At 58.8% G+C, this 15513-nt stretch overlaps 1 protein-coding gene and 1 long non-coding RNA gene across 4 annotated transcripts; one reads left to right on the top strand and one right to left on the bottom strand.

Annotated features, from left to right (window-relative positions):
• Positions 1-26: 26 nt before the first annotated feature.
• On the top strand, positions 27-13864 carry GATA2 (GATA binding protein 2). 3 transcript variants are annotated; one of them, XM_081149729.1, is made up of 6 exons: positions 27-325; positions 6119-6392; positions 6811-7449; positions 9167-9312; positions 11366-11491; positions 11942-13864. In XM_081149729.1, the coding sequence occupies exons 2-6, from the start codon at positions 6164-6166 to the stop codon at positions 12239-12241; spliced, it is 1440 nt and encodes a 479-aa protein (XP_081005855.1). In that variant the 5' UTR covers positions 27-325; positions 6119-6163; the 3' UTR covers positions 12242-13864. The 3 variants fall into 3 exon arrangements, with proteins under 3 accessions (XP_081005855.1, XP_081005856.1, XP_081005854.1); XM_081149730.1 differs by lacking the exon at positions 27-325 and adding an exon at positions 1158-1241; XM_081149728.1 differs by lacking the exon at positions 27-325 and adding an exon at positions 5253-5467.
• Positions 1946-3978, bottom strand: LOC308563056. Its single transcript, XR_013999736.1, has 3 exons — positions 3549-3978; positions 3143-3445; positions 1946-3052 (listed from the first exon to the last, which is right to left on the bottom strand). It is a non-coding gene; the product is annotated as an uncharacterized lncRNA (long non-coding RNA).
• Positions 13865-15513: the final 1649 nt, after the last annotated feature.

Here is a 15513-nt window from a genome sequence, read left to right as displayed (position 1 = left end):
TAAAAGCGGCGGTGGCTGAGGCGCGGGGAGGGAGAGGCGGCGGGAGCGAGAGGTAGGGAGGGCAGCGCCGCCGGGGCTCGCCGCTCCAGTCTCTATCTCCAGGCTGCTGTCGCCTCCATCCCAGCCGGCCCGGGTCGGCCACCGAGCGGACAAAAGCGGCCCGCTGCGCACCACGCGGCCGCTCGGCACACCGCCCGGGCCCTGCTGGTGACCGCCGCCCGCGCGCCGCGGGGCCGGTGGGCCCACCTAACCACGCGTCGGGCTGCGCGCCGGGCTCCGCTGTGACCCCGTCCGCCCGGGGGCGCCGTCCGCCGCGCCTCGCTCGGTAAGTGCCCCCGCCTCTCAGCCCGGCCAGGGCCCTTCCAGCCCCCCAGGCTCGACCCCTCCGGCACCCTAATCGCGAGGCCTGCCTGGTGCAGTGTCCCCTGACACGTGGTACTCCGGGCTCGCCCTACCAGCTGCCCTACCTACCCGGGTCATAGGGGTCTAAACCTGAGGGAGTATTTGGGGAGCTGGAAACAGCAGGCCCACCTCGGCCTCTCGCCTTCCCAATTCTCAGACGGAGCCCTAGGCCTCGAGCCCCAGTTATTCCCGGAGCCTCGAAAAGCGCCCCCCAGCCCCCCCCCCCCCCAGCTGGGGCCTTTGTCTCCGCCGCCCCCCACCTCCGGGCCGCGGTGGCGGATGTGCCCGAGCCGGGCCGCGGAGCCGCGTCTGCACCTGCCCGCCGGTCCCGTGCGCCGGCTTTGCGCGGCTTAACCCGGCTGGCTCCCGCGCGCGCCCCGGAGCGCAGCGCCCCGCGGCCCTTTATCCTGTACGGTTGGGGTTCGGGTGGGGGAGAGCGCGGGGCCTGAAAGTCTCCCCCCCCCCCCCCGCCCCAAACCGGAGTCGGAATCCTTTTAGTGGGATTTCAATGAGAATGGGCCTCGGAGGGCTCGGGGATCCGCCTCGCGGGGGGGTGAAGACGGCGGTCTGGGTTTGTCTGGACGACTGGCACTTAGAATCCTTCCGAGGAGGCCGGGCTTGAACTCCAGGTTGCCCCAACAGCGAGGGGAAAGGTCCCGGGTTCAGTGCCTCCGGGTGTGGCGGCCGCTCCTTTCCCTGAAAACACGGAAGGAAATTCGTTGTTTTGGAAAAAGCCACGTCTCTCCGCCGGGGCTGGGAACATCTGGCGGCGAGCTCTGGGTCTACGCAGACACCTCGCGATGGGATTCGTTTATGAGTAAGCGGGATTCGAGAAACAGGTAGGGCCAGTGCGGCTGCCCAGGCGTCTGGAGAGCGTTTCCCCAGCCGGGTTGACAAATTGCAAACAAATTGAGTCTAACGAAACGGATTTACCAGTTGTGCGGCCCAGCCCGCGGGCCGCTCTGAGTAAACTGTGGCTATTCCTGGAAGAGGCCGGCTCAGCGGGACCCCTGGGGGAAGCTGCCCGGCTCGGATGCAGGGTTAGAGCCTGGTGAGGACGCACAGGACCTCCGAGGTGCCTCTGCTCCGGGCGCTGAGACCTCAGGACGCTGGGCCCCTGTCCTTACGATTCAAAGGGACCCCGAGGACGGATGAGATGGGAAAGCCAGCATGGAGGCCAGAGGAGAGGGAGCCTTCAGATTTGGGGTGGGGGGGCTGGAAGTGAAGCTCAAAGAACAGGAACTGTTGGAGCCCAGGTTTCGCCAGCGGAGGGATAGCTGTGACCTGAACAGATCTGAGGCCTTGCTCTAGAGGAGACTTCTGAACCCCTCTGGCTAAAGAAGCCCCCACTTGCTCCACAGGACCCCTCAAGGCACAGTGCCAGTGTGGGGCTGGGAGGCTGCTGGGCTGCAACTTAAATATCCTTATGGAAGGCAGTCCCTAAGCAAACGAATTTCTTTGAACGCCCCCCCGCCCCCACCCCAACCCCACTGCTGGCGAATTAGGTGTCGGTAGGCAAAGGTGAGAAGAACTAGACCACAAAGAGGGCAAACTTATGGTCCCAGAGGGGCCACCTTTGATAAGCGAAGTTTAAACAAAGGGCGCGGAGCATGGGGCTACGAGGGGCCGGTAAAACCCGGGCAGCCGAGCCGACCCAGGCCGGCGAGGCCCTACAGAACCGGGCTTCGGATCCCTGCGTCCCCAACTCTCCGGCGAGGGCGTCTGGGGCCGCGCGGACCCACACTCGGCCGGGGCCACTCGGGTCACGTGCAAGGCGTCAGACAGTCCGGTTCCGTCGTTGCGCTCTCCCAGCCCTTCGTGAAATCTTGTTTCCGTGCAACATCCGAGTGCGATCGAACAAACGAGGCAGCGGCCTGCATTTGCACCAACTCTTGAGAACGAACAACAGCATCAGCAAACAACAAAATGAAGACAGGAGCGCGTCTCTCCGAAGGTGCTCGGGAGACCCCGAAATCCGTGGCCGCGAACGGAAATAAATCTGCCCTGCTCAGGCCGGGGTTGGCCCCGCGACCCTCGCGGATCCTGGGGACTGCCCTGACCCTCCTGAGACGTTCGGGCAGCCGCGACGGGACGGGCTCCGCTGCCTGGTGAGCGAGGCGCCTGGCCGGTGTCGGTCTGTCTGTCTGGCATAGGCATACGCGCAAGAGCAGTCCCCCTTTATTGGTCAGCCGGGCGTCCTGCTGCCTGGCGCCGCGCTTTTCTCTCCCAGGCGGGTTCGTTCCTGCGGGAGAACACGGCAGTCCCGCGTCCAACGCAGGCGCTCCCATGAGCGTGGAGGCCTCGGCCAAGCCAGCTGCCCGCCTGCCTTTCGAGGATGGCAACCCCAGGGCCTCAGGAAACCTGGCGGGGCTCCCTTTTCCTTTTTTTCTGTAGGCCCGCATAGCGGGAAGGGAGGCTGGTGCGGATCTCCTGAGGCCCCTGCTCAAGTATTGCTTTAAGTGCCCCGCTCAGCTCCTCTGCGCGGCGATTTTCTGAGCCGCCGAGCAGGGTAATTAAATCCCCGCCCGCGCTCCGTTCCGCGCTGGGCCAGCGGGCGGCCGCTCCGGCAGGGGCCCGGCTCGGCCGGTCACCTCCACCCCTTCGGCGTCCAGGACGCTGCGCCGAGGGTCTTCGGGCTGCTCCGGAGGAGCTGGAAGCAGAGCTCGCGGTGATGAAACTGCAGACCCACCCAACCGGGGAATAATTTGAACCGCGCCTTTGGGAGGAAAAGTTGAATTACCTGCTTTTCCGAGCGCTCGGACTGGCTACCTCCCTTCTAACCGAGGCGCCAGTCGCCGCCCCGAGGGAAGCTTCCGTTCCGCTCCTGCATTAATGGCCCCGCGCGGGCCAGCGGGCCAGCGGGCCGGCGCCCTCTCACGCCGAGCCCCGGGATTCGAGCTCGAGTGGGGCGGCCTTGCGGGACAGGGGCGGTTGTCCCTGAGGTTGCGTTGTCTTTGAGAAGGTCCCGCTAGGCTCCAGGGACACAAAATAGGCTCGAGGCTCCGCGGCGATCGCATTTTACGCGTTGATGAAGAATCGTAAACTAAAGATAGGGAAGAGAGACGTGCGTACGGAGAGGCAGCGGGCCCTGCTCAGACCTGGCGCGTTGCTGGGAGCGCGAACCAGGAGGCACGGAGGACACTCACCTGCCCGCCGCGGCCGCGGAAGCCCGGTGCCGGGTGCCCGGGGCCTCGCTGTCCTGCTCCCGACCCCGGCGCGCCTCACCCGGCCGCAGCCGGCCTCCTCTCCCGCCGAGCGGAGTTCCAAGAAGCCTGGGCCCCGCGCGCCAGAATCGATCGGAACGGGAGGCGCGGCGGCCGGTCCGGGCAGGCGGCTCCCCAAGGGCCGAGCCGCGCGGGTTCCCAGCCGGATGGGGCGCTGAGCCCCCAGCCCCGCGCCTTTACCTGCTCCTCCGGGAGACGCAGAGGCGGGAGGGAGGCCCCTGGTCCTGGCCCGAGACCCCCGTGGCGCTGCCCACAGCTAGCCTGAGAGGGAGACGGAGGCGCGCGCGTGATCTGGGTCGGGCCGGGCGCCCCCCGAACCGAGGGGACCGAGGGCTTTCCTCCCTCTCGGATTATTAAAAAGTTCATTTCCTGGCGAATCGGGTGACGTCAGGGGCCCGGCGTCGCGGTGGCGGGGCCGCCTGGCCCGAAGAAGCCGCCTCCAGTTACCCAATTACCGACTGTCAATCCCGCCGCCCCTCCCCCCCTCCGGGGGGTGTCCCGGACCCCGCCCTCCCCCCGCCGCCGACCCACCTGGGATCCCTCTGGGCATCTACCCCGAGAGCCGCGGGCCCGGCGAGAGGAGAGGGGCTGGGGGACGCTGATAACTCCCCATTACCCCCGTACTTAAGTCCCCCAAATTTCTTTGTTCCTGACCCCCCTCCTCGGCCACAGGCTCCCTCGGAGCCTCGGTCTTCTCTGTCCAGCGGGAGGGAGCCAGGAGATTTGTGCGCCGGGCCCCCGCGGCCCGCAGAGCTGCATCTCTGGACTGGAGGTGCGTGGGGAGCAGTTCCAGGTGACCGGGGACGGAGTTCTCGCTCTCCCCAGGGGCCGCCTTAGGGAACTCCGGGAAGAAAAATGCCTCCTCCTGCCCCGAGGCGTCTCCTGCGAGCCGGCGCCGGCGAGTCCGGGTCTCCGCGGCCTCGCCTCGGGCCGTTCGGCCTGTTGGTCTTCGAAGGCCACGCCCGGGAAGGGGACGCCCCCTCCCCTCGGGAGCTGCAGGCCGGGCCACCGCCACCGGGTCAAGCTCAGACCTAAGTGGCCTCGGACCCGAGGCCCGGGTGCTCACTGGGACCCCACAATTCATATTCATGCCCCTCACGGCTCCCGCTGTCCCGCAGCTGTCTCCCCCAGCCCCCCGCCCGGGCGCTCGAGTGGGGGGGACGCGGCGGTCTGGGAGGCATTTGGACTCGCACGGGCCCCGCTCGGCGGTAGAGGAGGTGGGGTCCGAGAGAGCGGAAGGGCTGGAGTCCCGGGGAGGGGGACAGCCGGACGCCCAACTCGTGCGCGGCACGGGGTCCCGGGGCGGGGGCCCCAGTTGGAGGCTAGTTACTGGGAGGAGGTCCCAGAGGTTAGGGGGACTCGGAAGTGTCCGCGCGAGGGGCGCCCCGGTCCGGTCAGCCTGCGAGGTGAGGGTCCTGGGCCGGGGGGTGGGGTGGCTGCGGGGACCGCAGGGTGGGCGCTGGGAGGGGACCTCGGCGAGGAGGGGGCCCGCCCGCGGGTCAGCGAGGGAGCCCGGCGGGCCCGGAGCGCGGGCACAGCCAATGGGGGGCGGAGGCTGGGCGGCGGGCCGCGGTGATTGGCTGGCGCCGGCTTCTTAGGCGTGAGCGGCCCCCGCTTCATGTCTGTGCAGGAGTCGGGAGCTGGCGCCAGGGCGGCCGGAGGATGCCGAGGGGCCGGAGCCGGGCGGGCCTGAGGCCGAGGCTCGCGCTGTCCCCCGCTCCTACCCAGTGAGCCGCGCCAGCCGCCTGACGCTTTGCCTCCGGGCCCTTCACCCCCGGGGCCCCCGCGGTGCTGCAGCCCCCCCCAGTAGGCCGCTTCCCTCTCCCGTTGGAGCTGCGTGTGTAAGTTTGGGGTGCGAAGGCTGGTTGGGGGTTTGGGGTGCGCCAAGCTCTGAGAAGTCTCTGCGGGGGGCTCAAGGCCGGGGCGGGGCTTCGGGGGACGGCTTCGGCGCGCCGGGGTGAGAAGTGCAGATTGTGCTGCCTGGGAGGGGGGGCTGGCTCTCCGCCGGTGTGGCTGCGGGTGCGTGTGGGGGGTGGGGGGCAAAGTCACGGCGACTCGGGCGCCAAGGGTAGGTGTGCGCGCCTCTGGGATCATGTGCCCTAGTGGGTGCGCGGACGGATGCCTGTCTCCAACTTTTAGTCTGTTGCCTCAGTGTTTCTGTACAGGGAAGGTGGGGGTTCCGCGTGAGTGTCTGTCCAAAGTGCGACTGTGTGTGCGTCTGTTGGGGTAACTACTGTCGGGTCTCGTTCCCGTGCGTGACCCCGTGTGCACGGGTGTGTGGCTCTGGGGCCAGCGGTCACCACGTGAGTGTGCGTGGCTGAGCCCTCTGCCTCGCCTTCCTTTCATTTTGAGCTTTGAGCTTCCCTCGCCCCCGAGGCTGGCCGGCGGCTGAGCTCCGCTGGGTGAGCAGCGCACGGGACGCCGCCGGACGGGACTTTGGGGGCGTCGGGCTGTGGCCGCATCCCTCATTCATGCCCCCTTGGGTCACGCAGGGCCGCTGCCGCCTCCGCCCCAGAGCCGAGCCTCCCGCATCCGCTATGGAGGTGGCGCCGGAGCAGCCGCGCTGGATGGCGCACCCGGCAGTGCTGAATGCGCAGCACCCCGACTCGCACCACCCGGGCCTGGCGCACAACTACATGGAGCCGGCGCAGCTGCTGCCTCCCGACGAGGTGGACGTCTTCTTCAACCACCTCGACTCGCAGGGCAACCCCTACTACGCCAACCCGGCCCACGCGCGGGCGCGCGTCTCCTACAGCCCGGCGCACGGTGAGCCCATGGCGGGTGGGAGACTGGAAGCCCTGGCGCCGCGCTCCGGGCGCGGAAGGGGAGGAGGGCCGGCTGCCTGCTTCCGGGATGTGGGATCCGCAGGAATCGGAGCAGCCGAGAAATCGGGGCGGGAAAGGTGGAGGCAGCGGCCTCTCGGGGAGCGTCCGGGTCCCGCAGGGTTTCTGCCCATTTCCCGCCGGTCCGTGGGGGCTCACGCCCGGCCTTGTCCAGTGGGGTTCCTTTTGTGCCACTTGTCCTGCAGCTCCGGCCTGACATGCCTGGTTTTTTGTCGGTGGTTACATCGCTGGTGTTCTTTGGGGAGGGGGGCACTGCGGGTGGCTTCGCGCGTCGTGGTCCTGCGGGTCCGCGTCCCGGCCGGGCCCGCACCCCGGCTCCTAACCCTCTCCTCTTCCCTCAGCCCGCCTGACCGGAGGCCAGATGTGCCGGCCACACTTGTTGCACAGCCCGGGGCTGCCGTGGCTGGACGGGGGGAAGGCGGCCCTCTCCGCCGCGGCGCACCACCACAACCCCTGGACCGTGAGCCCCTTCTCCAAGGCACCGCTGCACCCCTCGGCCGCCGGAGGCCCCGGAGGCCCCCTCTCCGTGTACCCCGGGGCGGGGGGCGGGAGCGGGGGAGGCAGTGGGGGTTCCGTGGCCTCCCTCACCCCCACCGCAGCCCACTCTGGCTCCCACCTTTTCGGCTTCCCGCCCACGCCGCCCAAGGAAGTGTCTCCTGACCCCAGCACCACCGGGGCTGCCTCCCCCGCCTCGTCCTCCGCAGGGGGCAGTGCCGCCCGGGGGGAGGACAAGGACGGCGTGAAGTACCAAGTTTCCCTGCCCGAGAGCATGAAGATGGAAAGCGGCAGCCCCCTGCGCCCAGGCTTGGCCGCCATGGGCACCCAGCCCGCCACGCACCACCCCATCCCCACCTACCCCTCCTACGTGCCGGCTGCCACCCACGACTACAGTAGCGGACTCTTCCATCCTGGAGGCTTCCTGGGTGGCCCTGCCTCCAGCTTCACCCCTAAGCAGCGCAGCAAGGCACGCTCCTGCTCAGGTAACAGGAGGCGCTAGGGACCTGGCGGCCCTGGAGACAGTTTGTGCTTGGCCGGGTGGGGTGGTGTAGGCTGTGATATGGGAGAGGGGCAATGTCAGTCTCCCAGATCTGGGGTTGCATGATGTCCCTTTCTAAGAGCCCCAAGAGATGTCTGAGGACACCAGAATGGGGGAGAGGGGGCCATAAAACATTTGCCCTTAAGTGTTCCTTGTGGCCCCAAAATTTCACTTTTCTTCCCCCCTGCCCTTCCTTACCTTCCCCTCCAAGGCTGGCCAGTGCAAGACCAGATCACAGATAGGGGATTTCCCCCTTCCCTTCCCTGAATCTTAAGTGAAAATCCAGTGTGAGAGGACGCAATCTGCAGGGGAGAGCAGAGAGGCCGTGTTTGTGTGTGTACGTGTGCTTGTGAGCGTGTGTACGCTCGAAAGGCTCCAGATCCTTAAGGAATCTGGTTCTCCAACTCAATCAGTCCCATCTTGGGATTTCGTGGCTCCTGATCTCCTTGGGAGATTTCCCCAAAGCAAAATTCCAGAACCTGTTCATGCTCCCCGCCCCTGGCGTCCTTCACTCTCCCTCCCTGAAGGCTCGAGTGAGGGAATGAAACTATCGGTGCCTCTGCCCCTTCGCGGGAGGAGCTGGCTGGGGCCAAGTTGGAGTATCCCAAGAATCTGGCCGTCGTAGAGCAGAAACCGTGACTAGTGTGGAGGTCCTGTTTTCGATGCATCCTTCCCAATTCTTTTAAGCTGGGGAAAGGAAGATTTCAAAAACTTACTCCTGAGTCCAGGACACACCTTTTCTTACCCATCTATATTGACAATTTAGTTTAAACTAAATGTGGAAAATTTTCCTGGGTAACATGATGCTAAAACAGCTACCCCGTTTGATCCCTGAAGCTGCCACCTGCATCCACCTTAGTCTCACCTCGGAGTCCCTGTTCTGCTCAGACCAGCTAGCTTGCCTTTAATTAGTCCTTTCTCCCAAGTTTGTTTTACAATCTATTTGAATTCCAGATGGTCTTTTAACAAAAACAAAACAAACAAAAACAAAAAGCCAACAACAGAAAAAAACAAAACAAGGTCACTTAGCCTAAAAACGAAAGGGCTTATTATTTATTTCATTTTAAAGAACAACTTCGATCTGAGTCCTGGACTGAAATGTAGGGCAACAGCAGAAGAGGGGATTTTGGAGGGTAAGAAGAACATTACCCTGGACTGAGCAGAAAGACAGGGGAAAGGCTGAGGGCAGAGACGCGGAGGAGAGACTCAGTAGATAGCCGACGCGGTTGGGGAGATTGGAGAGACAAAAGAGAACAACTAGAATGGGGGCCGGAGTCCTCCCTGGCCCAGTCAAGTCAAGCTGGGTGATTCCAGTCACAGCCCTGCCTTTGACGAAGTTTGTTGTAAATACCCTCTCCTTGTTGCTCTTTCGGAGAACCGCTGGGGCCCTGGCCCGCTCCTCCCTCCAGCCCTGTCTCCCTTTCTCCCAAAGAGGATTTTGAAGAGGGAGATTTGGCCTTAAACTGCTCTCTGAACCTCGCTCCTTTGGGGGAAAAACCCCTGGGTCCCTTTTCCAGTCCAGACTGGGACTAAAAGTCACCTCCCCTGAAGCAGCCTGGCCAGGCGACTGATGCCTGATGGGCATCTGCTCGCCCACCCAACTCTCTTCCGTGACCTTGTCGGTTAAGTAGACTTGGTGTCTCTTCCCTGTCCCCCTTCAGAAGGCCGAGAGTGTGTCAACTGTGGGGCCACAGCCACTCCTCTTTGGCGGCGAGACGGCACTGGCCACTACCTGTGCAATGCCTGCGGGCTCTACCACAAGATGAACGGGCAGAACCGGCCACTCATCAAGCCAAAGCGGAGACTGGTAGGCAGTGGGTGCAGGCTGGTAGCTGGTGGCTGGGGAGAAGGCTGGTGGGCGGCACCCGAGTACGCTAACCTGGGCAGGAGCCGACAATTAGAAAAACAGTAACGACAGAACTTTTTGGATGCTGATGACTTGCCACTTGAAATCTTTTATCGTTAAAATCACTTAGATGTCGGGTGGGATCACCCTTCTTTCTGGCCAGATTTTTTTCAGGCCAAATTTCCTCCTCGGCAGCCCATCGGGGACCCTCACCCCACCCCGCTCAAAAGATACTGAAAGTTAAGTGTCCAAGGGCCCTGGCCTCTGTTTAACTCTTTTTAAAAATAGGGCCATGAAGTAATTTTCCTTGTGGCTTAGGGCAGCTCTCTCACAATCTCCTCATGCCTATTTAAATAAAACACACCAACCACCAAAAAAACCTGCCCTTTATTATTTTTCCATGGAGACACCTATACTGTGTATTTTCATTTGAGCGATTTAAAAAAAAAATGCCCTTTCGGATCTCCTGCCGGAGTTTCCTATCCGGACATCTGCAGCCTGAAGATAAGGAAACTTCGCGTATCTGTTTCCGGACTCTGCGAGTTTTTAGAGTCTCTCCTCGGCTCAGTCCTGCCTCTCGCTGGGCTGTTTTGAAATTTCTAATACCCTCCACTTTGCAAATAATGTGTAAAATGCTAAGAATAATAAATATATTTTTTCAGGGCGAAGTGATTTATGAGGCTTAAATCACTCTCGCCGCTTTGGGGGCCCCCTTTTTTTCCCTACAGTGAGGGCGGGGTGAGGGCCGGGGGAAGGGGTAGGGATAGAGGCTAAGGTGTTGGCCCCTGAGTCAGAATTCCAGCTTCAGGCTGCTTACTCACCCCCCCTCCCCCCCCACTCCGAGGCTGCAGTCCGCAGGCCCCACTGCGGCCAGGCTTTAGCCCGGGCCGGTCCAGCCTCTGCTGGCCTCGGCCTCCCACACCCAACCCTGCTGCGGGTGGTTCTCTGGTAAGTGTTGGGGGAACGCGTTCTGTGACTGTGGGGCTGGCACTGGTTGACCCGGGAGAAGGAATCTACTTTCTTGGATAAAGACTCTCTTACCTTCTCTTGCAAGCCTTTTTCACTCCCTTCTCCAGGAATCAGACCCTCATTGCCCCACCACCTCTGTCCTGAATTCCTTGAGAGGCTGGGGGAGGGGGGGCAGTTAGAACTTTGAGGTTTGGGATACAAGGGGCTGAATAGATAGACCAGCATTGTCCAATAGACCTACAATGATGGAAATGTTTCAGGTCTGCACTGTCCACTGTGGTAACCTCCAGCCCATATTGTGACCATTGATTCCTTGAAATGTAGCCAGTGCAATGGGAGAAACAGGATTTCTACTTTTTAAAAATTTGTCTTTATTGTTGAAAGTATTACAGATGTCCCCTTCCCCCCCATTAATCCCCTTTACTCTGTACCCGCTCCCCTTCAAGATTTCTACTTTTATTAAGTTGAAATTTAATCTAAGTAGCCACATGTGGCTAGTAACTACTAGTAGCTACCGTGTTGGGCAGCTCAGCTTGAGTGAGACTCCCTAACATTTTACAGCTCCTCCCTGGGCAGCCACAGGGTCCCCCACTTTGCCCTCAGACAGGACATTGACACGCTCAGGATTATGGATTTTGAGGGGAGTCCTGTGGGAGGAGACAGAGAAGCAGCTCCAGACCCAGGGACTCCAGGGAGACCGAACCAGCCTTCTAAAATAAAGAGCACTCCTCGGGGCCTCAGTTTCCCCATTTACAGTGTTAGACTGTTTGGTGAACCCAGAAGGTAGTTGATTTTTTTCATTCTAGCTCTCGAAACCCCATTGACAGTGAGATCAGGTTTCTGAGAGTTCTTTATTTAAAGTTCTGGGATTGTCTTGATCTCAAATTCTACATGTCCGTGGCTCTGAGATGCCTCAATTCCCAGTAGGGATTTAGGCTTCTAGGCTAAGTTGGTGGGGGCAGGGTAGGGGTGGGACAAGGGTCTGGAGGCTGGTAGAGGTGGGGCGTGGCAGCCCAGCCTGCTGACGCTTCCCCTCCCCTCCCAGTCTGCTGCTAGGAGAGCTGGCACCTGTTGTGCAAATTGTCAGACGACAACCACCACCTTATGGCGCCGAAACGCCAACGGGGACCCTGTCTGCAATGCCTGTGGCCTCTACTACAAGCTGCACAATGTAAGTCTGCCCCGCTCGACCTGCCCCACCCCTCCCCAGGGACCTCTGCTCTTTGTGCTGCCAGGCAGAGGTCCCAGCCGCTCTCCAGCTTGGCTTGGCTTGGGAAAGCCCGGGCTCCAGAGGCTCCTAAAAGAGACGGCAAGCTGGCTAGAGGTGTGTTCTCCACAACAGGGCCCAACGAGTATCTCTGTTTAAAACAAAAGTGGAGGGGAGTGTGTTTTGATTGTGTAGTTGGGGGCAGGGCTGGAATTTAAGGGGCTCAGTGCCCTGCAGGGTACAGGACAGCGCCACTCGGGATAAGTGCCCTTTCTGAAACTGCTGGTGACAGGACTACGGTGGGCAGTTGGAGGTGGGATCCCCACCCAGACCTGCCTCTGCCCCAAGCAGGGGGTGGGGGTCTTGCTCTGGGAAGGGACCTTGCTGCTCTGAAGGCTTCGTGGCTGCCCCCAGGTGAACAGGCCACTGACCATGAAGAAGGAAGGGATCCAAACTCGGAACCGGAAGATGTCCAACAAGTCTAAGAAGAGCAAGAAGGGGGCGGAGTGCTTCGAGGAGCTGTCCAAGTGCATGCAGGAGAAGGCCTCCCCCTTTAGCGCAGCCACCCTTGCCGGACATATGGCACCTGTAGGCCACCTCCCACCCTTCAGCCACTCGGGACACATCTTGCCCACCCCAACACCCATCCACCCCTCCTCCAGCCTCTCCTTTGGCCACCCCCACCCATCCAGCATGGTGACCGCCATGGGCTAGGGACAGCCCCTCACGAATGGACAGAGGGATGTAGAGGAGGGTGGCCTGCAACTCAAGGCTGGGTGCTCCCAGGATGGGTGGACCAAAACCTTACCAGTCTGCCCTTCCCCAAAGACTGATGCCTCTCCTGTCAGCCCAGCCGGAGCCCCATGCTGCCTCACCTGTGGGTGCCCTGCTCAGCAGTCTCCAGTCACTATGAAGATTCTCACTGGGGCCAAGAGGTCGCCTTGGCCCAGCTGCTACCCAGGTGGGGTTTCCATCATGGACAATTGTTTGGAGAGCAGAAAGGACAACTTTATGAAGAGAGAAGGAGGGGGCAGGGGACAAACAAAGGAAACCATTTTAGAAGGAAAAGGGAGTAGGCGAAAATAATTTATTTTGCTCTTGTTTCTAACAAGGACTGGGAGAGGCCTGAGCTGCCCCAGGCTCTCCTGGTCTTCCTCAGTTTGGCCTGTGGTCCACTTGCTAGGGCTCTGAGGGCAGATCTGTGAGGGACTTAAGCCTACACCTTCTCCTGGGGCTTCTCTCTGAAACGCTGAGCCCCAGGCTGGGCCTAGCCAATCTAGAGGGGTCATGGCCTATGGGAGGCTGAGCCAGTGTGTGCCCTGCTGATGGGCCCTGGAGGGCAGAGACAATCACAGTCCTACACAGATTCCCAGACCAGGGCTGCGTTACAGGAAGGAAACAACATTTTCTTGAGAGGGGAAATGTCTCCCAGCACGCTCCCCTTGCTCTGAGGTCGAAGCTGGTGTGGCTTGTGTCCCCTTAACACCAGAGCTACAGCCTGCCTCCTCTGCCAAGTGGACCCCTGTATATACATCCTTTACCTGCTAACCCCTCCCCCTTTCCTCCCACTATGAGACAAAAGAAAAAAAATATTTTAAAAAACTGCATAAGCTTAACTCGCTGATGAGTTAGTTGTTTTATCTTTAAACTCTTTTGGGGTCCAGTCAATCGTACTTTGCCACAGAAGCCTTTCTTATGGAAGGGAATAATACCTGCAAATCAAGGCTGCAGCTTCGCAATTATTTTTGGAAAAGTTCTTGGATCCCACGGCCCTAGAATGGGGAGCTGGGGGCCAGGGTCACGGCCTTAGCTGTTCTTGGCTTCTGGGGGCTGGTCCGGCAGGTGGCAGAGGCAGGAGTTGGGGGTGAGTCAGGGCCAGGACTTAAAGAGAGGCCATGAACCTGCTGGGGTCCCAGGAGACCTGGGTTCTGCTCTGCTTTGCTGTGGCTGTCTGGATCCTTCCCAAGGTACAGCTGTACATAATCCTGTCTGAGCTTAGATTCTGTATGAGGCGGTGGTGGTGCGTGGCAGCTGGAGAGGGCCGTGCCCAGGAAGAGGATTGTGCTGATATAGTTGACCAAGTGCAATATGGGCCGTTGATTGCTGCCAGGGGCACCACCACCAGAAGTAACTTATTTTGTACTAGCATCCACATAAAAAAGAATTGGCAGTATTTTCTGTTTTTATGTTTTATTTGGCTTGTTTTATTTTGGATTAGTGAACTAAGTTATTGTTAATTATGTACAACATTTATATGTTGTCTGTAAAAATTATATGCTATCCTCCTATTCCTTTAAAGTGAATACTGTTAATAATAAAATACTTTTTGTGAATGCCTTTGTCATGTCTTATGGACTCCTGGGGCAGCCGAGCCCCAGGTGCAGAGATTAGCAGTCAAACTGAACTGCTCCTATAGCCCAGAGATTTGGAGGAAGAAACTCCTGGAATAAGGAGTGGGGCCCTATCTGTCTGGGAATCTGACACTCTTGAATTGCTTCCATCTGAATTTCCTCATTATTACCTAACTGGGGGTCCTGGTGGCTGGGTGGATACTAGAGAGTCCCAAGGAGGCTGTGGCTTCTCTGGCCTTTGGTCCACACACTGATCCTTTTCTTGAGGGCTCAATTGGGGTTCTTGCAGAACCCAACAAGAACTGACCCCACATTCACTTCCTCTCAGGTACCGATCAGCTTTTGTTTCTGGGCTAGCTGGTTACCAATATTCCCATTCATTGACAAACCTGATTACTAATGTATTTGATCACTGATGTAATTGATTTCTGTCTTCTTTAATCAATTATGTTGGTCAGCAGAGATAGCCATGACTAATATTCAATGATCAAAGACAATGTCAATGATTCAATGACAATCATACCAGAGCCTGTGATCATAGACATCTAATTACTAACAACTGATCACAAGTACTTAATTACCAATATTTAATCAATGCCTCTGATGGATGCTGTGTCTGATTACTGACTTCCACAAAATGTGATCTCTAATGACTATGCTTGCTCACCACTATATGTGTGATCATGAATATCTCTTATCACCAATGTTTCTGATGAGCATATCTGTTCACCAATATTTCTATTCAACATGTCTGTTTCCCAATATCTCTGATGACCACTGTCTGTTTCCCCAGCATTTCTATCTACCATGTCTGTGATCACCAATGTGTCTTACCACCTAAGTTCCTGATTATCAATGAGTTGCTCACTTTGTCACTAATGTTCTAGGTCATCAAGGAGTATGATCACCAATGTCATTGATCAATGACTTTCTAATCAATGATAGATGAAATCACTCATATGTGATCTCCAACATCTCTGATCATACTATTTCTTATCACCAATGCCTCTTTGACGATGTGTTTGGTCACTTGTCTCCAATTACCAATATCTTTAATCAACAATGTCCCTGATCATAGAATCTTCTTATTACCAAATTTTCTGATCATCAATGTGGTCACTAGTGACTCTGGTTACCAGTATCCTTGACTGGTCAGTGCTAATTGCCACCATCTCTAGTGTCCAAATCAGTGACTGTTGAATCTCTTTATCTTCCAAGTCCTTGAGGACCAATGTTCATTACACCGTTGATCACTTGTAGTACTGATCACCAACCTTTCTGGTCACTGGTATTACCAGTCACCTGTTTCTGATCACCAAATCCTCCAGTCATTGATGCTTTTGATCCCTAGTAGATCACACATCACCAAGATCTCTGGATGTCTCCAGTCATTGAATTTTATTACCAATAGTTCTTCTACCTTTGGTTATCAAGAACATGAGCACCGAATGCTTTCATCCTAATGCTCCTGTCACCCACATCCTCGGTCCTCTGTGTTCTTGATCAATGATTGACATAACCAATTAACAATCATTCTGATCACCAAGATCTCTGAGCATTGCCTCCTGGTCCTTCATGTATGACCACTACCCTCTCTGATCATGAATGACATCATTTCCCCATGACTCCACCATC

The sequence above is a fragment of the Miniopterus schreibersii genome (genome assembly GCF_964146895.1).
Source record: "Miniopterus schreibersii genome assembly, chromosome: 10".
Lineage (NCBI taxonomy): Eukaryota > Metazoa > Chordata > Mammalia > Chiroptera > Miniopteridae > Miniopterus > Miniopterus schreibersii.
Note: the sequence above shows the minus strand (reverse complement) of the source record. Positions and strands in the feature narration are given on the sequence as shown.